Source organism: Terrapene carolina, unplaced genomic scaffold (genome assembly GCF_002925995.2).
Source record: "Terrapene carolina triunguis isolate 2854851 unplaced genomic scaffold, T_m_triunguis-2.0 Scaffold242, whole genome shotgun sequence".
In the NCBI taxonomy this organism is placed as follows: Eukaryota; Metazoa; Chordata; order Testudines; family Emydidae; genus Terrapene; species Terrapene triunguis.
Window position 1 is genome coordinate 8,789,160 of NW_020664593.1, and position 22,170 is coordinate 8,811,329.

The 22,170-nt window shown below is 44.3% G+C and overlaps 1 protein-coding gene across 1 annotated transcript in view; it reads left to right on the forward strand.

The window, feature by feature from the left end:
• The window catches only part of ZBTB20 (zinc finger and BTB domain containing 20), a 43,706-nt gene that overhangs the window by 14,363 nt on the left and 7,173 nt on the right, over positions 1–22,170 (forward strand). The window contains exon 3 of the mRNA XM_024218473.2: positions 16,085–17,686. Coding sequence (XP_024074241.2) covers positions 16,085–17,686 — 1,602 coding nt within the window. The remainder of the gene's footprint in view (positions 1–16,084; positions 17,687–22,170) is intronic.

The window sequence follows — 22,170 nt, forward strand, 5'->3', positions numbered from 1 at the left end:
CTTTTTGCAAACCTCATTCGGCGTTCCAGACTCACTTGCTCTGCATTTCTCTTGCTTTCTCTCTTGAAAGCAGCCTAAGTACCTTGTGCCATGATCCCATTCAGTCATTCAAAATAGGGTAGGGCCTGGTCAGCCCCTGAAGGAGAGGAAAAACCCAGGTGCTACTTGAAGAGATGTTCTTGACTGGGTAGGGCTCTCACATGGGCTGTGCTGCTGGAGATACTAAAACATAAAATTGAGATCCTAGTCATTACAGTCCGTAAATGTTTGCAAAGCATTTTCTCATTCTCTGGTGGAAGGCACTAGAGAAGATCATAGTATTACAGTACATACAATATGCTTTGAACTATTATGGAAGTGAAAATAAGGTATTTGTGACTGAAGGGTGCCACCCAAACTTCTGACCGACCTGCTGCTTTTATCATGAATACCGTGTCTTACCAGCCTGCTGTGTGATGAGTGAACACAACTGTCTGTTTATGGAAGCATTGTGCATTTGGGTTCCATAGCAATTCAAATATTACTATTTATAGTGGCACCAACAGTGTGTTTAGTGCTGTCTCAGTATTTATGTTTGCTGTGAATGTTTTTGTTGTTTCATGGAGTCATTTATGAGGACAAAATAACATGAGATCTAGTCTTACATTTCCACCATTCAGGAACTGAAATAAACTGTGAGAAGTCTAGATCTCTAGTTAATTCATCACTATAAAAGGTTCCTTGAGGTATTCTCAAAGCCCATGACACATGTAAAAACAAATACTAGAACCCTCACGCATCCCTAGTTTGTGCACTATGCTTGGCTATGTTAAACACTGAAAAGATCTCTGCATAGGTAGGATACACAGCATACTCTGTACCAGTATGTGACATGTGCGGGGTAATAATGCTTCTCCGTGAAAGCCCCCAAGAGAGAAGTAGTGTGAGTTAAAAGTAGTCTCCCAAAAGCTATTTTTGAGTTTTAACCAGTGACAATGTAAGTATGGCAATATTGTACATCTATTAAAAATCTTGAAAAGTTCTTTATACCTGCAAGAGAGGGGTGGTAACATGTAATTTATTGATGTTATACAGATAGAGAAAAAAAGACAAAGTAGATTTGGGGGGGTGGAGGGGGGAGTGCGCTAGAGGAAATAAAAACAAAAAGGGCGACTTCTCCACACAGATTCATGGATACCTTATGCAACCACATTGAGTTTAATAAGTGTACCTTGTGCTGTGATTCCATTCAGTCATTCTGAAAAATGTAGGGCCAGGCCAGTACATGAATGAGAGAAAACCCCTGCTTAAGGTGATGTTCTTGACTGAGAAGGGTGTGGGACGTAACCGAGAGCAGAATTTGACCCAGAGGTGATAACTTATCCACTATATTAGTATCCCCTGTTAGTGTCAGTATATGTATCACACCAATTTTTTAAAAAAAATTCAAATGTTTTATTGGAATATTAAAAACTGCAATATCTGCTTATTGCCACAGATCAGTCTAATAACATCAAATGACCCTAAATGTAGCCTAGGGCTGAATCTGTTTTTATTACTTACATCACACCAAAACTAAAAGAGGTGATGTTGGCGATATACCTTTGCTTATGGTTGCACAGGTGTAGCTGAGGACAGAAATTGTTTTAGTAGGCTGTAATGTCCAGAAACAAAATCATGTCTTATGCTGAGTATGTGCCACTATCACTCTGCTCATATGGGAACAGCCATGCCGAGATGGAAGGATGCACAGAGATTCTTCCTGCGTGGGACTGTACAAGGACCTTTCACAATAGCTGTCTGTGCACTCCTGCTCTCTGGTGTTCCTTCTGGGGGAGACAGCTCCCTCCTTTCCCTGAAAACTCAATGTAAAAAAGCCACAGTCCAACTCTTGAGATCTCTCTCTCTCTCATATGTTATTTCTAGGGTTGGAAAATTTACTGCAGCAGCCAGTCTTGCTAGTTAAAAATTACCCTTTAGTTAACAGATCAAGGAGACACATCAAAAGACTAACCAAACAAAACCAAGCATTCTTCTTCAAGTGATGTCCCCCTGGGTGCTCCACTGTAGGTGCAGCAATGCCTTTGTGTCTGGAGTCGGAGATCTTCAATAGCAGTGTCCGTCGGACCACACATGCGCAACTCCCCTCTCTCGTGCTGTGCGCGGGACGTATATATAGCGATGTGTGGTCCAGCCGCCCTCAGTTACTTCTCTACTGCCTGAGGTCTGATGGTAGCTTCTGTCCAGACAGAAACCCCTTTCCCACTTCTGGCTCAGGTTTTCACAAGCTGTTTCCCCACTCCAAGTTATTCCAATCAGCCGCTGTGTCTGTAGATAAAACAAATTCCACATACTACTTCCCTATAAAGGCTCCCTTTCCTTCACAGACTGCTACAAATACTCCCTATAGAGGGATTCTGGGTTGAGTAAAAACCTTCTAAACAGGTAATTATCTTAAGGGGTTTTAATCTATATTTTCCTTTTAACCAAAGCCCACAGGCTTTTAGCCTCACTGTATTTAACCACACTCAAACTGATACACTTTCTCCCAGTCTTGGGAAAAGGTAATTGATACAGGGGCAAATCCAGAGACGCTTAAGGGTAACAGTTACCATTTTGGGAGACGGTCATCAGTGCAGCAGTGCCAATTATTACATTCACTCCCCTCCTAAGGACTGTTTCCATTGACGGTGTAGATCCCTGCAGTCAAATGCAGAGAAAAGAGCAAGAAGAGCCCACACTCATCTTTCTTATGGGGCTTCAATCTCAGGGGCACCTTGAGGGTTTGGTCAAAGTCCATTGGAGCCAATGAAAACATTCCCAGTGACTTCATTGGGCTTTGAATAAGGACCTTAAAGAAGAAAGATACATCACCAGTGAAGCCCACATTTTCCTAGGAGCAAATTCCTCCGTTCTCCAGTAAACATCCCTCCATTTTAAACTTGAAGGAAAAACCCGCAAAGACACAGTAACTTCATGGGCATTGTTGGCTCCATCTCATTTGTTCAGTAGATGATACACTGTAACAAGTACAGCATATCCTATGAGTAATACAAATTGGCTCTGTGAGGGAAATACTAGCAGTACAGAACGCCCGGATTTTAGTCAAACAGCCTTAAACCCATAGCAGATAAATGAAATCTGGGCCAAATTTGGATTTGGTGTAAGCAGGTCTCACTCCTGTATCTTTGGGAACAGGTGAGCACAACAGAAACAGTTTTCACTGAGACATTAAAAAGTTCAAGTAATAAAGACAGTAGCAGTAGTAGTAGCTTGATTTCTCATCTGAGGAAATGGTGCCATCGTGTGGCCATTTTGTTTTGTTTGTGTCCAATTATGGGAGGGCACTTTTATAAACTGTTTTCTTCTTTTTTTTTTTAATACACTGGGGGGTGGAGGTTAGTGTAAATCCACGTAACCCCAGTGAAGTCAATGAAGCTATGCTGATTTTTACCAGCTAAGGATCTGGCCTTGGAGTTTTTTGATTTATCATCTGATTCCTTGCTGTTTTCTGTCCAGTTTGCTGTCAGTCTTGGAGATAAAAATCAGCAAACCCTGCACAGGACTGAGAGAAGGGAAGTAAGTGTGTGCGCGCATTTATGCTGGAGGCGGTGGTGTGTGATTTAAAACCAGAAAACAGATTACATTTGTTTATCAAAAATTGAAAGGATACAAATGAATATAGGAATAATGCCTTCTGCTCTGTGCCTCCTTGTGGGTATGAAGGGCCCTAACTATAGTAGTGCTAATCCAGTTCCACTGTGGAAGGATGGAGGAAGGAATCAGGAACCATGTTCCAAGGTATATAAACCCTAAGGCAGAGGCAACTTCAGTGGTAGATGGGAGGAGAGGTCAGGTACATTGCATATGTTTTTAAAGCATTCCTCTGAATTGCAAGGAACTGTAAAGGTTCAGGATGCTGCTTGCAGGCAGGATGCTGTGCTGGATGGACCTTTCATCTCTTCTACTCTCCCTATGTTCCAAAAGTACATGTCTGAAGAGAAAATGTGAGAGCTAAATCCTATTTCTTGTAACAGGAATAAATCTTTTAACTTAAAAATAGTTGGGCATGTCATTGGCAGTTAGAAACCTATGGTCACCAAGATGCTGTGAAAGGAAACTGCTACTTATAACCAGTGCATTGCAATTATAAGTAGGCTGCAGAGTGTCAGAAGACATGGGTGGGGATCAAGGCATTGAAAAAGTGTAGAAAGAAAACTCAGTGTCTTCAAGCCTGGAGAACAAAACTCTAAAGGAATCAGAGGAGTTAATACCTGGCCTGTCTCTGGTGCCTTTCATCCAAGGAATTCCAAACAATTTGTAATGCTTGCATCTCTTCTGTAGGTTAGGGCCAGTAGTATTATCCCCATCTTACAGATGAGGAAACTGAGGCACAAGAGAGTGAAAGACACGCATCACAACATTTCACAAAGCTGGAGTAAACAAGCAGAATCCTCCTCCCATCCTGCAGGCAGAGCCTGGGTTAGAACCATGGTGATTGCTCCTCCAGCCCATGGGGTGATAGAGAGGCTGCCATCCCCAGCATGGGGGTTTGTGCTTGCTGGAGGTAGGACATTCAAATCCTGGGCACCATGCAGTTTTATTTGAGGAAGGTCTGTATTTAGTCTTTGTTTAGATGCCAAATGGATTCGTCATAACTGGGCAGACGAGCAGGGAATTGTGCAGGACAGTTTGCGCAGGGAAGGGGAAGAATCTGTGTTGCATAAAATAAAAGTAAAAATCTTTTCAACTAAGATTTCAAGGCAAAGATAGGAAATCAATGGGAAGTGCAAATTCTTGCTCATTTGCCAGACACCTGGAGAGGTTTTACATTTTTTATTCCATGTTGTTTTCTTCCTCTCAAATAGATTTAGTTATTGGACTAGAAAATCAAAAGATGTTTGGTGGATTTTAGCACACAGTCCTTTCTTACACAGAGTACATTACTGACATGTTAATGGTTGTTATGCTAGTAAAAATACAGTACTTCCTGTTAGATGTAGACTGCTACATATTTTGATTCTAGCAACAATCTGGTAGGGTTAAAGGCAACTTGTGTAGTGTCATCTGGTGTTTGTTTTAGACAGATACTATACAAAGAGATACTGATTTTCAAGATGTTCAAGCAGATGATAAGGCGAAAACTCCAGTAAACCTTTAAAGCAACAGAAAGCCGGGGTGTTCCTGGTCAGCTCTCCCGCAGAGTTTGCAAATGTTCATCCATCCTCCCACAACTCCCTACCAGCATTTCCCCTTAAAGTCCCCTTTCAAGGAGGCCACACGGTCATAAGGACCAACCTGAGCAGGACAGGATAGACTTCCAAGCATTTTGATTTGAAAGCAGATCATTCCCTTGAGCAACAGAAAGTTCTCCCACTAGGCTTGGCTTCAGGAGGTAGGATCCTGCTATAGGCCAGGTATATAAAAGCACTGAACTGCATTACACCAGTCGTATTTTGGTGTAATTCCATTGAAATAAGTGGAAAGTAAAACAGTGGTGAATCAGGCCCACAACCTGTTAAATGGAAAGGAAAAATAGTTCCCTTTTCTCTTTGACCTGTTCTTTATCATGTGGACTTGTCATATATTCTCAGCTAGAATCAAGGGGTTGACTACAAACCTTTTGGTGAAATTTTATGAAAATATATTAGCATTCCATTGTAGGTCCTTTCCAGCTCAGGAAATTCAAAATATTTAGGAAATTGACTAGTTCCTCCTCAAAACGTAGGACTTACTAGGGTGACCAGACAGCAAGTGTGAAAAATTGGGATGAGGTGGGGGGTAATAGGCACCTATATAAGACAAAGCCCCAAATATTGGGACTGTCCCTATAAAATCGGGACATCTGGTCACCCTAGGACTTACCAACATGTTCATGTGTTTTCATGTGAATGCTGAACTTCAGCTGAACCAAATGTCAAATTTATGCAAATCTTGAAGTTTTCACTCCAAAATAAAGTTCCTTTTCACTCAGAAGTGGGTTTGCTTTTTAATGAAAACCTATAAAATTTCCAATTGGGGGGGAGAGGGGGCAACATTAGACAATTTTTTAAATATAAAATGAAGAAATCTTCAGATCTGGGGGATTTCGTGTCTATTTCGCGCAGTCCTAGTGAGAATGTGGTTCCCATCTCAGAAGGTTAATTTGAGGGAAAATGAAAGGAAACATTCACTAAGTCTCCAGTGTATTTCAGTCTAGATTTTAGAACATCAGGACTGCAGGTATAATATGCCACTGTTTTCTAAGTGTGAGCAGGAGTGCTGAAATGAATCAAGCAAAGCTTCCTAAGTGGTACTCAACCTGCTGCACCTCTGTCTGCTCTAAATGCAACACTGAAGAAGCACAGTGATGACTTGTTGAATCGGCAAAGAGAAGGTGCTTGAAGTAACCGCAGCAGCAATAGCAGATGCACAGTTACCCCTCTGTAAATCAGAATTCAGGATTACTGGCCTCCCACAATTGCTTTGAAAAGTCAGAAGATGGTGTAGCTCCAGCATTTTTGGAGCAGTTTTGTAGAACCAGAAATTGCAGGTTTCCAACAATGCTTGTAGGGAAGCAGAGGGTTGCAACAATAGTGGGCTAGGAGGAGCAGGTGGTTATGCTGGGACCCAGCTGGGCTGCAGTAGCAGAAGAAGGTTATATTAGTTTGCTGTGATGGGGCATATAGGAGCTAGTCTCTGGGCACTGGCATACAGTGAGTAAGTGGCAGAACCAAGAAGAGAACTCAGGATTCCAAACTCCCAGGTTACTGCCCTACCAATCAGATTCTGCACCCTTCTGAGTAGGAAGTGGCATTTTGATGATGGACAGGCACTGACGGGAGTGTGAGAGTTAAATACGCTTTTTCAAAGAAATTAGCAGAAAAAACAGGTTTATCCAGTGTGACATTTCAGGAGAAGCACTGACATGCATTGTGACAGGCATATTAGAATGTATCCCAAGGGTAAAGTAGCACGAGTGGGAAACTCCTCTTGGGATCCTATCATGATATCAGTGGGAGTTCAGGATACTCCGCACCATTCAGGAGGTGCTCAGCACCTCTCAGGATCAGGCATTTGGTATGCAGGCGAAGAAGCTCACAAATGTCAGTTTGACAGATTTCCAAACAATTCTCCATTGCATCTGGGGAAAACCTAGGCAAAAACTCTTCCAGGATATAGGCTCATCTTTCTTTTTCCCCTTCAGGTGAGAAAGTGAAGCAGGGCCCTTCTGCTCAGCTCTGCTGGTTATCCACATTAAAGATCCCCTCGTATGTTTCAAAAAAGAATAAGAGATAATGCTGGTGTCCTGCCCACCATTCCGTTTCTGAGTCAAAGAGGTTTAAAGTACAAGGCTGTCTGTAGAGATACTGCGGAGCAATAATGGCTTCTGTGGTTGCCCAGTCACTGCACCTCTAGCAATGCAATAGTCATTACATTGTAATGAGCTTTGAGATATCATGATGAAGAACACTATAGAAAATCAAATTCTGTGATTTTTTTTCAGCTGTCAGCATTCAAGAGTCGAGCATTTACTTTGCAGTTGAGGACACCTTGTGGCCACACAGTAGAAACTTACTACAGTAAATAAGCTTTAAAGTACTTAACACTCATGGGTGGCCTTAGCGGTCTTCAGCACCACTTACATCCCCTGCTAACTGAACTGTTACTGAAGGATTCCAGGGATCATTTTCTGCATTTATGTTAAACATACGGGAACTGCCGAACGTTGTGCAGCGCTCTCTGCAATATTTTTGCACATAGAAATCCACATTCAAAACTGCTCCATAATTCAGCTTCTCATCACTACCATCTACATTTTCCATAGCATCTACCAGGAGACTGCTGCCTGCTGTTTCCTTCTGCCATCCCTTTCCCATACAGTACTGTGCATCAATGTCTCTTTCTCATTTTTATTCTAATGTTAAAGCCCTCCTTCTTTTTGGACACCTGCAGCATAAAGGTCAGCGGGAAGTGCTGGATTCAGTAAAGCAGTAAACTAAACATTTGGTCATTTATTACGCAACAGACGTCTTTCCCCTTTTCCATCCATGTTGTGCTCCTTCATACCAGTGGAGGATGAATTCCATGCATATTTCTGTGAATAATATGACAGTTTAATCAATACATTTGCTTATGGGGAAACTGAGCATTTTTCAGACATGCACAGTAATACATTTCACCATTCTACAATGGCAGCTTCATATCCCAATCCCAGGAGAGCTGCAAATGTGCATAATCTGTGCAAAAAAAAATTTCTTTCTTTCTTTCTGAATGGACCAAATGCCTATTCATTGCCTATCTAATGGGTTTTGCATTTTCACACTCTTTCTTTCCTATCCAGTTTCTAAATACTCCTCCAATCAGAAGTTGCTTTCACAGAACAGGGACAAAACCCTCCTACAGTAGCTTCTCAGAATGAGTCCGTCAAGATCTATATGTTGCTGTTCACCTGGTGAAAAGAAAGGGAGCACTTAACAAAGGCTGCTTGAAATTTCACAGAAAGGTTTCCCACTGTCTTAACTCTAAAAAGAGTGGAAGGCCTTGGACTAAACCGGGACCGCAGTCTTTTCCCCTTTGCCAGACATTCTATGCAGTGACTGTAAGGTAGGGGTATGTAAGCATATTTTCATTACACTTCATTCTGATATCTTGGTCTTTCAAGAAATTGACACACATTCTTGCTTGCAATATAGTGTTCACCCTTCTCTTTATTCTTTGTAGCGAAGTAATGTCTATTTTAGATTCAGACCCACACTGCAAAGCTCACATTTTATGGGGGTGTCTGACTTTGGACTTTTGGTTTGGCACATTGTATAGGTAAGGGACAGACACAAAGGTTGGGTCTGAATTCAATCTTCCTTAGAGTGTGGGAGATGCTGTTGCACCTGGAGCTTTGATTCAGGCCAATCCCTATAGTTAATGTGCTTGCCTGGGTGGCGTTACTGCATGTTTGTACTACTAGATTTCATGTATTAGCACGTTTGATAATGTGGCAAATGATCTGTTTTCAAGCTTTCTGGGGTTGTCTTTACCTTGGATACCTACAGCTATATCTAGTGACAACTGGCAGACAGAGACCCAGAAAGAACTTCATCATATTCTTTCCATGCTTTTCTGCCCCCACTCTCTCCCTGTTTTTCCTACGCACCCCAAGTCTCTCTTGTTTGTCCTAGTTATTTGTATTCTAGCTGAGGCTCTCATAGGTATGGGCACTTCAGCTGCAGGTCCCCTCACTCTCACACAGTGGGGCAGGGCTCCTTTTGACATTTGTAATAGGTGTGTAGACTTGGAACCTGGGTGTGGTGATTGGAAGGAAGGAGGGAAGGAAGCAGATAAATGAAAGTTTTGTAGTAAGTCACTAAACAATGGATTTTTCAAACAAAAAGTTTTGCCATGATGCTAGTAACCAAAAGCCATTACTGTCTGTCTGCTCATTGGCTTGTATATGAAATGACTCTAGTGGGGGTCAGTCCAGTTCCTAGAGGACAGAGGCTAGATTCACTGAGGGATTTAGGCACTTCACAGCCACTTTAGGTCCTAAATCCAAAATTTAGAGGCTCAAAAGCCCCAGCTCAGCTGCCAGCTAACCCAGTAGGCACTTAAATTCCACAGGCACCTAAATTTCTGCCAATAGGCATGCACCCAGCTGCCTAAATCCTGATGCCTGGAGTCTAGCACATGCCTACGCCTCAATGGGATTCTCAAACTAAGCATTCCCCCACCTATCTCACCTGTGGGGCCTGATCCAATAGGTGTGCTACTGGATTGGGCCCAGTACAAAACAAAGTGGGGGTGTTACCTGTTCACCCCAGGAAGTGGGAAACCCAGGTTCAAATCTCCTCTCTGCCTGTTGTGGAGCAGGCATTTTTAAGTGTTTATACAAAATGAAAAAGCTTCAACAGGAGAGACTGAGAGAGTTCCTTCCCCTTCCCCTCCAAAAAAATCCCCAGAGCCCAGTGATTAGAGCACTCTCCTGGGAGGTGGGAGACCTGTGTTCAGCGCCCTGCTCATCTCAGGCAAAGTGGCGGTTGAACCTGAGTGTCCCATAGCATGGGTGAGTGCTCTAACCACTGGGCTCTAGGGTGAAAGGGAGAGGGCACCAACACCACCTTCCTCAGGATCAGAATTAGGCACCTACATTTCTTTGAGCAGTGGGGCTTAGCCTGCATGCCTCCAGGGCCGACAAGAGGCGGGGGAAGCCGGTATAAATTACCGGGGCCCGGCGGTCCAGAAGAGGCCCCAGGGCCTGGCTTCCGCCCCCCCTTTGGCCCCGTTTAGCCGGTCTGCCCTTGCTGGGGGGCCCCAAAAAAATTTTCACCGGGGCCCGAACCCTGCATGCCTCTCCTCAGTATTTCCTGTTGGCTAGCTGAGGCAGTTCCCCAGTCAGTTTGCTGGCTTCAGTGAATCCCAGCCTTAGGAGCCGACTGTTCCCTATGCATTCTATAGGGAGCCTGGGGTCCTAATTCAGGGGTATGGATTCCATTAGGCAACAGGGAACTGCAACGCTAAGTCTAAGTTCCCTTTGTGGATCTAGCCCCAGCTGTCCACATCACATCAAAAATCCCCTCACAATCAGTACTGACTGGTCCCTGGTTGGCCATTTCAGCAGAGAATCATAGAAATAAAGTCATTAAGTCCCGCCCTCTGTGCTGAGGCAGGACCAAGTAAACCTAAACCATCCCTAACTGATATTTGTCCAACCTGTTCTTAAAAACCTCCAGTGATGGGGATGCCACAACCTCCTTTGAAGCCTATTCCACAGTTTAACTACCCTTAGGGCATGTCTTCACTACCCGCCGATCCGGCGGGTAGCAATCGGTCTATCGGGGATCGACTTACCGCGTCTAGTGAAGACGCGGTACTTACCGCGTCTAGTGAAGACGCGGTAAAATCGATCCCTGATCGCTCTGCCGTCGACTCCGGAAATCCACCTCGGCAAGAGGCGGCAGCAGAGTCGGCGGCAGCGGTCGACTTTCCCGCGTCCTCACCGCCAGGTAAGCCGACCTAAAATACGCAACTTCAGCTACGGTATTCACGTAGCTGAAGTTGCGTATCTTAGGTCGGACCCCCGCTGTAGTGTAGACCCAGCCTTACAGTCAAAAAGTTTTTCCTAATGTCTAACCTAAATCTCCCTGGCTGTAGGTTAAGCCCATTACTTCTTGTCCTACCTTCTGTGGACATGGCAAACAATTGATCCCTGTCCCCTTTATAGCAGTCCTTAACATCTTTGAAGACTGTTATCAGGTCCCCCCTCAGTCTTCTTTTCTCAAGAATAAACATGCCCAGTTTGTTTAACCTTTCCTCAAAGGTCAGGTTTTCTAAACCTTTCGTCATTTTTGTTGCTCTCTGGACTCTCTCCAATTCATTCACATCTTTCCTAAAGTGTGGCTCCCAGAACTGTACACAGTACTCCAGGTGAGGCCTCACCAGTGCCGAGTAGAGCCTGGCAATTACCTCCTGGGTCTCACATTCGACATTCCTGTTAATACACCCCAGAATGATATTACCTTTTTCACAATCATATTCAAGTTGTGATCTACTATAACCCCCCAGATCTTATTCAGCTGTACTACCACCTCGCCAGTTATTCCCCATTTTGTAGTTTTGCATTTGATTTTTTCCTTCCTGAGTAAAATACTTTGTACTTACCTTTGTTGAATTTCATCTTTTTGATTTCAGACAAATTCCCCAATTTGTCAAGGAGGTTTTGAATTCTAATCCTGTCCTCCAAAGTGCTTGCAACATCTCCCAGATAGGTGTCATCTGCAAATTTTATAAGCATACTCTTCACTCCATTATCCAAGGCATTAATGAAAATATTGACTAGTACCAGACCCAGGACTGACCCCTGTGGGACCCCACTAGATACGCCCTTTCGGTTTGACAGCGAACCACTGATAACTACTTTTTGAGTATGGTCTTTCAACCAGTTATGCATCCACTTTACAGTAATTTCATCTATACCCCTTTTCGCTAGTATGCTTCTGAGAATGTCTTATGGGACTGTGTCAAAATCAAGATATATTGCCTCTACTGCTTCCCCCTAACCACTAGGCCAGTAACCCTGTCAAAAAAGGAAATTAGGTTAGTTTGGCATGATTTGTTCTTGACAAATCCATGCTGGCTCTTTCTTATAACGTTATTATCCTCTTGGTGCTTACAGACTGATTATTTAATAATTTGTTTGAGTATCTTTCTAGGTATTGAAGTTAGGATGATGGGTCTGTAATTCCCCAGGTCCTCTTTGTTCCCCTTTTTAAAGATAGGTACTATGTTTGCCGTTCTCCAAAATAATTGCTAATGGTTCTGAGATTGCTTCAGCTAGTTCCTTAAGTACCCAAGGATGAATTGCATCAAGCTCTGCTGACTTTAAGACATCTAATTTATCTAAATATTCTTTAACATTTTCTTTTCCTGTTTTGGCTTGTGTTCCTTCCCCCTTGTTGTTCATATTAATTGTTTTGAGTATCTGATCACCATTAACCTTTTTAGTGAAGAATGAAATAAACTAGGCATTAAACACCTCAGCTTTCTTGATGTCTTCAGTTATTAACCCTCATTCCCCACTAAGTAGAGGACCTTTTTGTCTTTCTCTTGTTCCTAATGTATTTTTAAAACCACTTCTTATTGCCTTTATGTCCCTGGCTAAGTATAACTCATTCTGTGTCTTTGCCTGTCTGGTTTTGTCCCTACATACTTGTGCTATTCTTCTGTATTCCTCCTTTGCAATTTGCTCAAGTTTCCAGTTTTTGTAGGATTCCTTTTTGATTTTCAGGTCATTAAAGAGCTTGTGATGGAGCCATACTGGCCTCTTACGATTCTTCCTATCTTTCATTTGCATTGGGATAGTCTGCAGTTGTGCCTTTAGGCCAGATCTCCTGAACTTCTTTTTTCCCTTAGGTTTTCTTCCCATGGGACCTTACTTGCCAGTTCTCTGAGCTTGTTGAAATCGGCTGTTTTAAAGTCCATTGTCCTTACTCTGCTTTTCTCATGACTTTCTTTCCTTAGAATCATTAAATCCATCATTTCATAATCACATCACCCAAATTGCCTTAGACCTTCAGATCCACTATCAATTCCACCCTGTTGGCAGAATCAAGTTTAAAATGGCTGCCTCCCTGTTTACTTCCTCCTCGTTCTGAAACAAAAAGTTGTTCCCAATACATTCCAAGAACTTATGGGAAATGTTGTGTTTTGCCGTATTACATTTCAAACAGATGTCTGGGTCGTTAATGTCCCGCATTACAACCAGGTCTTGTGTTTTGTGTATTTATATTGGTTGTTTAGAAATGCCTCATCCACCTCCTCTTCCTGATTTGGTCATCTGTAGTAGACCTCTACCATGACATCATCCTTATTTTTTCCCCTTTTTATCTTGCCTCCGAAACTTTCATCTGGTCTGCTTCTGACCTCCTTCTGGATCTCAGAACAAGTGTATATATTTTTGATGTGTAATGCAACACCTTCTGCCTTTTTATCCTGCCTATCCTTCCTGAACAAGCTATACCCTTCTATTCCAAGAACTGAATGGAGCATAGATACAGAATTCCCCTTTCTCTTCAGATTAGGGCTTGGGAATACTAGAGGGATGTATGAACAAAGCTTGCCCTGATGCTGCTCAAGTTGTACCTGTCCTGTGAATAAACAGTAGACTTTAGTCTTGTCAGTCCAGCAACTTTCACCAGAGCTAAATTCTTTTGAAATAAATAAAGTTGAACTGAAGTATCTTCTCCTATGAATGTGTTTGCAAAAGTACAACTTCCAAATTAATGTGGGCTGCACTGGTTCATCGAAAGGAGAAGGGACTCACAGCACCTCTGAAAATCAAACCATACGTTTATAGAATCAGCCTGGTGCTTCTGGGGTATTCCCTCCGGTGTTCTTTGGATGTGAGCGGTAACCATTTTGATTTGCTAAGCTAGGCTGTTGCACGTCTTGCTATTATTAATAAATCTTTTTTTATAAAATGGATTAAAATTACAGGGAGAACTGGTTTTAAAGATCAGTTTGAATGAAAAGAATACCTCATGATCAAAACAGATTGTGATAGGTATGTTTTGACCTGGCAGAACTTGGGAAAAAGAAAATGTCTTGTGTATCCGCTCAATTAGACGTCGTCATGCCCTTATCTAGGGATGGCCTTGAAGAAAGGAGGTGCCATCCCTTCAACAATCAGCCACAGCACACTCCCGCTTCTGCAGGGGCCCCACCCCCATAGTGCTCCAAGTTCTCTGTCTTTCGGAGGGAGATTCCTTGTGTTTTATCTTGAGTTCATCTTGAATTCTCCTGTGATCTGACACATAAGGAAGTGTCCATGGCTGGCCAGGAGGACTCTGGGAGGTGGTTGTCTTGGTGTAGGAGGAGGAAAAGGCCCACTCACATTACTTGATGTGATACCTGCAATATCTATGAGTGAATACTTATGAGGTACCTGCAGTATCTAGGAGTGGCCTTTCCAGTGTCCTCGTCAGTCAGGGATAAAGCTCATGTGTCCTGGCAAAGCTTGTGAACAGAACAGATATAATTCACAGTCTCCATGATTCCACTAGTGATTTCCCAAGCATTGCTGCCATATGAGCATCACCCAGAAGACCAGTTTCATACAGAAATTAGTGCAATCCCTAATACTGGCCTGTTTCCTTCTGCAGGCATCAGGCTCCTTTAGGCAGCTTGTCCCTGTCAGAATTTCCAGTTCCTGACCTTTTTGGTCCCCTTTTATCATCAGAGAATTTAAATAACCACTTGTGTCCAATATGGTTTCTCTTTGAAGCACCAGAAGAGAGGGTGCTTAAGATAGCAGGAATGGGTAAATGAGGAGGAAAGGGCCTGAATGAGAGGGGGCTGCATTGTTCAGCAAATTGCAGTTGGTAGCATTTTGCTGCCTGTCTCTAAGATGAGAATAATAACAATGACCAATTGTTCTTTATGTTGGACTTAGAAGAACACTGGCAGGCTAAAAATCATATATTAAAAAATGTAACCATTCTTACATTTGTTATTAATATCACCTTAGATGCTGTTTATTTGCTTTACATTTTTTTCTTAAACCATAAAAATAAGCTAGTCTGAGTTACTGATTTTATAGAGTCAGTTTCACTTTCAGTTTCTCATGCATGCGTACCCACAAGTGTACACATACCCCTGATTGAGAACCACTGATCTAAACGGACAAGAGAGGGGGAAGAGAGGCAATATTAAATCAAAAATAATTCTTGGGAGAGAGAGAAGTGGACTGAGAGATTAAAAAGATAGTTATTTTTTAGCCAGCTGTAAAAGCAGTGAGAGGTAAATAAGAGGACCAGTTAGATCTGTATCTGAACATTCGGGTCTTGTCCAAACTATCCAGACTTCTTGGTTAAGCCAAGTTGATGAAGTTCTCCTGAGAACAGGCATTTTGTCCAGGTTTCTTTTACTTCCTACTTCTGGTCAGGCAATAAATACCCTCAGACAGCTTTTGTCTTGGTATTGCAGCAGTTCTAGTCCCAGCCGGTGTAGTGTCAAAAACCCCAAGGTGCAGTGAAAATAGGGCAGAAAGTTAATGGATCTCCTTTGATTCTTGACCGAGGGTTTGTTCACTTTTGAGTAATGAGTGACCTAAACCAAAACCCTGGACACACATACAGTTGGAATTTTGGAAAGGTTTCAAATCCAAACCATGGTCCAGATTTGGATTTTGCAAATGGCTGCCACCTTTATTAAGGGCTGAACTACAATACACAGGATCTAACTATGCCCTAACTTTGGGAGTTTCAAAATCCAGATCTAGATAGAGGGCCAGAAATTTTTAAACGACAGCCTCATCATATTACCAGTATGGTGTAAAGATCATTACTGTAAGTGAGAATCTGACCATTAGAGTCTTGTCTAGTTTTGCTTGAAGATTCAAGGTGTGGGTCTCTGCTCATCCATCCCATAGAGATCCTGCTAAATCTTTTCCCTGGGGAGTTGATCATCTCCACGCGTAGAGGTGATGCTTTGTGCTCAGTGCCCCTTTATGGTACCTCTAAGATATTCCCTGCGGCGTATATCCAGTGGGCAGGTGTTTTAACCAGCATCTCAGCTGTGGACATGCAGAGGACAAGCCCTGATCTGTCTCTCTGTTTTGTCTCATCCTTTGCTACAGGTAACATCAGTTGCAAGGGGATGACAGAGCGCATTCACAGCATCAACCTTCACAACTTCAGCAATTCTGTGCTCGAGACCCTCAACGAGCAGCGCAACCGTGGCCACTTCTGTGACGTGACGGTCCGCATCCACGGGAGCATGCTACGCGCCCACCGCTGCGTGCTGGCGGCTGGCAGCCCCTTCTTCCAGGACAAGCTGCTGCTGGGGTACAGCGACATCGAGATCCCCTCAGTGGTGTCAGTCCAGTCCGTGCAAAAGCTCATTGACTTCATGTACAGTGGGGTGCTGCGGGTCTCACAGTCAGAGGCCCTGCAGATCCTCACAGCTGCCAGCATCCTGCAGATCAAGACTGTGATTGACGAATGCACAAGGATCGTCTCGCAGAATGTGGGGGAGGTCTACCCAGTGATTCAGGACTCTGGGCAGGAGACGCCCAGGGGGACCCCCGAATCGGGCACCTCAGGGCAGAGCAGCGACACAGAGTCTGGCTACCTGCAGAGCCACTCGCAGCACAGCGTGGACAGGATCTACTCGGCTCTTTATGCCTGTTCCATGCAGAATGGCAGTGGGGAGCGCTCCTTCTACAGCGGAGCAGTGGTCAGCCACCATGAAACAGCCCTGGGGCTCCCCAGAGACCATCACATGGAAGACCCCAGCTGGATTACACGGATCCACGAGCGCTCACAGCAGATGGAGCGGTACCTCTCCACCACTCCAGAGACCACACACTGCCGCAAGCAACCACGCCCGGTCCGGATCCAGACCCTGGTGGGCAACATCCACATCAAACAGGAGATGGAGGATGACTATGACTACTATGGCCAGCAGAGGGTGCAGATCCTGGAGCGTAATGAGTCTGAGGAATGCACTGAGGACACTGACCAAGCAGAAGGCACTGAGAGTGAGCCCAAGGGGGAGAGTTTTGACTCTGGAGTCAGTTCCTCCATTGGGACTGAGCCTGATTCCATGGAGCAGCAGTTCATGGCTAACCTGGGCCGAGAGGGTCAGCAGGAACCTTCCCAAGTAGAGCAAAGTGAAGTCCCTGCTGAAGGCACACAGACCCAGCCGCAACACCTAGATGCCAACACTTCCTCGCCGGACAGAAGCAATGACATTGAAATGGACAGCAAAGTGCTCATTGTCAGTAACAACAGCGAAAAGGGGGCCTTGCAGCCTTCTGTCAACACAACAGTTGCCCAACCATTGCCAAGCACCCAACTCTACTTACGCCAGACAGAAACCCTCACCAGCAATCTGAGGATGCCGCTGACCCTGACCAGCAACACACAGGTCATTGGCACAGCTGGCAACACCTACCTGCCCGCCCTCTTTACCACACAGTCTGCTGGCAGTGGACCTAAACCTTTCCTTTTCAGCCTGCCCCAGCCCTTAGCTGGCCAACAGACACAGTTTGTGACAGTGACCCAGCCTGGCCTGTCAACCTTTACTGCCCAGCTGCCAGCCCCACAGCCCTTGGCCCCATCTGCGGGCCACAGCACAGCAGGTGGACAGGGTGAAAAAAAGCCTTACGAGTGCACTCTCTGCAACAAGACTTTCACCGCCAAACAGAACTATGTCAAGCACATGTTTGTACACACAGGTGAGTGCATGGCCACTTGGCTTATATGTGAGCCCAGGGACAGGCCTTTACAAATATGCAGTTGATTTTGACAGGTATTCCATTTCCCAGCGTGCCAGTCCCTAACGCAGACATGAGACGGTCTTCAGATCCTTAGAGGATTCTAGTTATCTCTGGGCACTGTTACTGCCGTGATGAGAATATAACTAGTGTTCACCACAACATGGGAAGGGAAAACACTGGGTGTCTGATCCATCAGCCTTTACTCACATGAGGAGTCCTATTGAAGTCAGTGAATGAGTAAGGGCCTCAGGACAGGCTCCTGGTTAATAGGGATCTAAGGGTGTCAAGGATACAGGGAAGGAAACTCTTCCTATAATCAATGAAATGTGTCTTAGGTGACTATCCAAGGAAATAATTAACACATGTCGCCTAGCACAAGTTGACCTTTGATTAAAGGTCAAACAAAATGTTATTGGAAACAACATGAGGAATCTTTAACTGAGAGCCATTAAAGATAGAATTTGTCAGTTGGAGGAGGGGTCATTAGTATTGTTCACTGCTATGTGCGTCTGTGTGCATGGAATACTTGGTGGTGGTGTGAGGTTCAGTTGGTTGCATTACTCATGAGTGATGAAGCCAAGTCTGAGTTATGCAGGTCAGCCTAAACAAGTGCCAAGACAACCTTGTAAAAATGACCTACAACAGCTTTCCTATACATTCAAAATGTATCTACATTAAAGGCTGGTGTCTTGGGACCTTCTAGGGTTAGAAGTAAAAGATTTGTGTCCCACTGGGAAACTGGGAATCTATACTTCCCATTGGGATAAAGCTCCCTTTTCTAGCCTTGTAGAGTCTTGAGACTTTGAAACAATGACATTTATTGTATGGAAAAGCTGTCCTTGGTTCAGGACTGAATCCCGGCTATCAGGCAGTTATAATTCTGGGAGGAAATTCCACATTTGGAAGGAGAAGGAAGAAATATTTACCTAGCTGTGTGAGCACTGAAATATTAGAATAATCTGGATGGGGTGGGAAATGGGCAGGAGAGGCAGTCACAAGAGAGAGAGAAATGTCTCTCATGCCTCTCCAATTTCTCACATAGATATCACTTCCACACACCTGGCATATATGTATATATAAAATAGTGTGTACATATTTATATTTATATTTATAGATAAATAGCACTTAGATGCTATTGTGAAGCATGCTCTAAAACATCTAAGATATACATTATTGGTTATATATTATATATTATATTGCTTTATAAATCATATATAAAAGTCCTGTGGCATTGATATATACTCTTGCTATATAAACAGTCATTGTTACAGAAGCAATAAGGACTTCTGCCTTGTAAAACCTTATAGGAGATGGTTATGCAGGCTGCTTTAGGTAAATCACATGATCAGCATTGAGGAAATCTTTCATGCAAATGCATAGAAAGCAGTTTTAAAAATCATCAGGCTGAATTAGAGCCCCTTCCCTGATCCACTCACATACACTATAGAATCACTTAAGGGTCACCCAGGGATGGACTGGGCTGCAGGGAGCTGTTATGTATATAAGTATTGTGGCGTTCAGGGTTGACACAGCAAAACTGGCATAGCATCCCCTTGCCAGCCTTCTCTACATGCAGCACTTGTGTCTCAGGATATCTTGCCATCACCAGCTGATACCTACAGTAGTTAATTGGCAAAACATTAGACTAGTGGTTGAGAAATAGCCAGGATCAACCATAGAAATGCACCCAGGTGAACCAATTCAACATGAGATTCACCTTGCTTGTCCCAAATGGAGCATTTCCATATACTTCTCACTTCCTCTCATTTCTAGGCCAAATATAAAGCAAATCAATGGTGAAGCAGTCCTGAATCCAAAGGGTACCAAGTGTGGCCGTATCTCAGCTCCCTCTTTCCAGTCATGGATATGTAGCTAAAGCCTCTGCATTGGTGGCATTGCCTAGCGCAAAAAAATTAGAAAATCAAGTCACAGAGTTTCCTCCCAATTCCCAGAGCTAGAATGGCTCGTCTGTGAAAGATCCATTTGGGTTAGCTGTTCCAGTAGCTAAGAATATGTCCTGCAGGTTGTAATAGGAGCTTCAAGACAGCAGAAGGACAGCGCATGTGGAGTAGTTAAGGAAACATACAGGGCCCTGCCTAAATATTTGACCTAGAGCTGCCACTGACTCTCTAGATGTTCTCAGTCCTGAGTCAGCAAAGATTCTCTTTGTGTGGATTGGAGAATTCAAAATTCACATACTTTCAGTGGCAAGTGTTTCAGTGGGCGAAGAGGCAAAGGGGAACTCTTAACATACTTCCCAAGTGACTTGCATTTCCATTTGGGAGCTAACTGACTTCTGGGATACTCTTGAAAACCAGTACATGGGTGAGCAGATTCCAGGCACACCTGAAAGGAATCTTTAAGAGTACTGTGCAAATTTGACTAGGTCCTGGGCCAAACAGCAGAGGCCAGGGGAGTAGAAGACCAACTGTGTCCACTGCTTGGGTGGCTGGAGGAGTGGCTTCATTGTCAGAGTGCTCAGACCTGTGAAAAAAATCCCAGAGAAGAAGCTCTAGAAGGGCATCAGAGCAGCAGGGAACAAGTGGGGAACCGTAAAATGCACAGGCTGTGGATTGGACTTGCTATATGAAATGCAATCCCAAGACTCTTAGGAGACTTTGAGCCCAAATGAGAATTCAAAGACCTGGAGTCTACAAAATATCTGCCCAGCTTCCATGCTTCCAAAAACTAAATGTTGGTGGGGTTTGCATACAACAAAGGTGCTGTAGTACACACATACACGTATGCATGCCTCATTCCCACACATATAGGATCAATACTCTGTCTCATGTAGACTGGCATTAACCTATCCAACAGTGCAATTATTTAACTAAGATGTGCAGTATTATGAAATTAAAGCTCTAGAAAACCTTCCTTACACATTTTAAAGCCTCACTGCCTTTTCCTTCATGTCATGGTTTGATAATTTTTGGTCAGTATTTCATGCCACTCTCCTTAGTGAGATTCAAATATGGGAGAAAGACCCAAAATGGGGAACACATGCATTTTAGAAGTGCACATGGCTAAAACTGATATGGGATTCGTGTCCTGAAAAGTAATGTTTCCTGTAACCTTAGTTTCTTCTTCGAGTGCTTGTACATTTCCATTCCGATGTAAGTATTTGCCCGCCCCAAACACAGTTGCTGGAATTTTTTCCCCTAGTGTGGTATCCATCAGGTCAGCTCTGGTGCCTCCTGGTGCTGCGCACTCCTAGAGCCAGAATAAAGAGCGCTGCTGACCTTGCACCCCCTCAGTTCCTTCTTACCGTCCATGACGGTTGCTGGGACTCCTCTGGTTGCTTCAGCAAACTTCCCAGTGGTTTTTCACTATCTTTCTAGTGTAAATAGTTAATCAGTTGTTTGTAGTTAGTCAGTTTTTAATTATATAAGGGTACGTCTTCACTACCCGCCGGATCGGCGGGTAGTAATCGATCTATCGGGGATCGATTTATCGCGTCTCGTCTAGATGCGATAAATCGATCCCCGAACGCGCTCCCCGTAGACTCCAGAACTCCACCAGAGCGAGAGGCGGAAGCGGAGTCGATCCCGCGCCGTGAGGATGCGAGGTAAGTCGATCTAAGATACGTCAACTTCAGCTACACTATTCTCGTAGCTGAAGTTGCATATCTTAGATCAATCCCTCCCCCTCAGTGTAGACCAGCCCAGTCCACACTGCCCTGGTCGCATCACTGAGACTCCTCATCATCGTAGTCGGGAATGGGGTCATTCTCCTCTTGCCCTCACAGCCGCCCACACTATTCCCTGAGGCACTCGTACTCCTCTATGGCCCCAAACGCATGGGTGCCAACAAGTGCATGGCCCTTCTGAAATCTATGGGGGCCAGTGCCCATGCAGTGGCCCTTCTGGAATCCATGGGGGTTCCCCCCAGCCCAGGGCTCTCTCTCAGGATGCTCCTACTTGGTGGCCTCTGAGAGCAGAGCACCGCCAGTGCCTTTCCAGGAGACTCCTGATCTGAACTCCGGTACTGAGCCCAGTACCGAACTTCAAGAGGAGGCCCCATGGGTCCGCAGCAAAATGGAAGGAGGGGTGGAAGCTCCCTAGCCGGTGCTGGCTTCCTCGTTCTCTTCCCCGGATGAGGCTGTGGTGACAGCTGGTGTGTCTCCTCCCCAGGATAACCACAAAGCTCCCCAAGTGGCCTCAAAGCGAGTGGCCTCAAATCTGGGCATCCAGGCAGATGGCAGTGGGCCACTCAATGAAGCTATCATGGACCCAGTTAAGGTGTTCTGGTAGACCCTCACATCCTTTCCTCCCGTGGCAAAGTGTACGAGGTGGCGTTATTGATTGCCAGAGGAGGGTTACGAGTTCTTACACTCACACCCCCCTCCAGGATCCCTGGTAATGTCAACTGCTAATGAAAGAGATTGCCATGGGCAGTCGGGAGCAATGCCTAAAGCGAAGGACCCCAAAAAACTAGACTTGTTT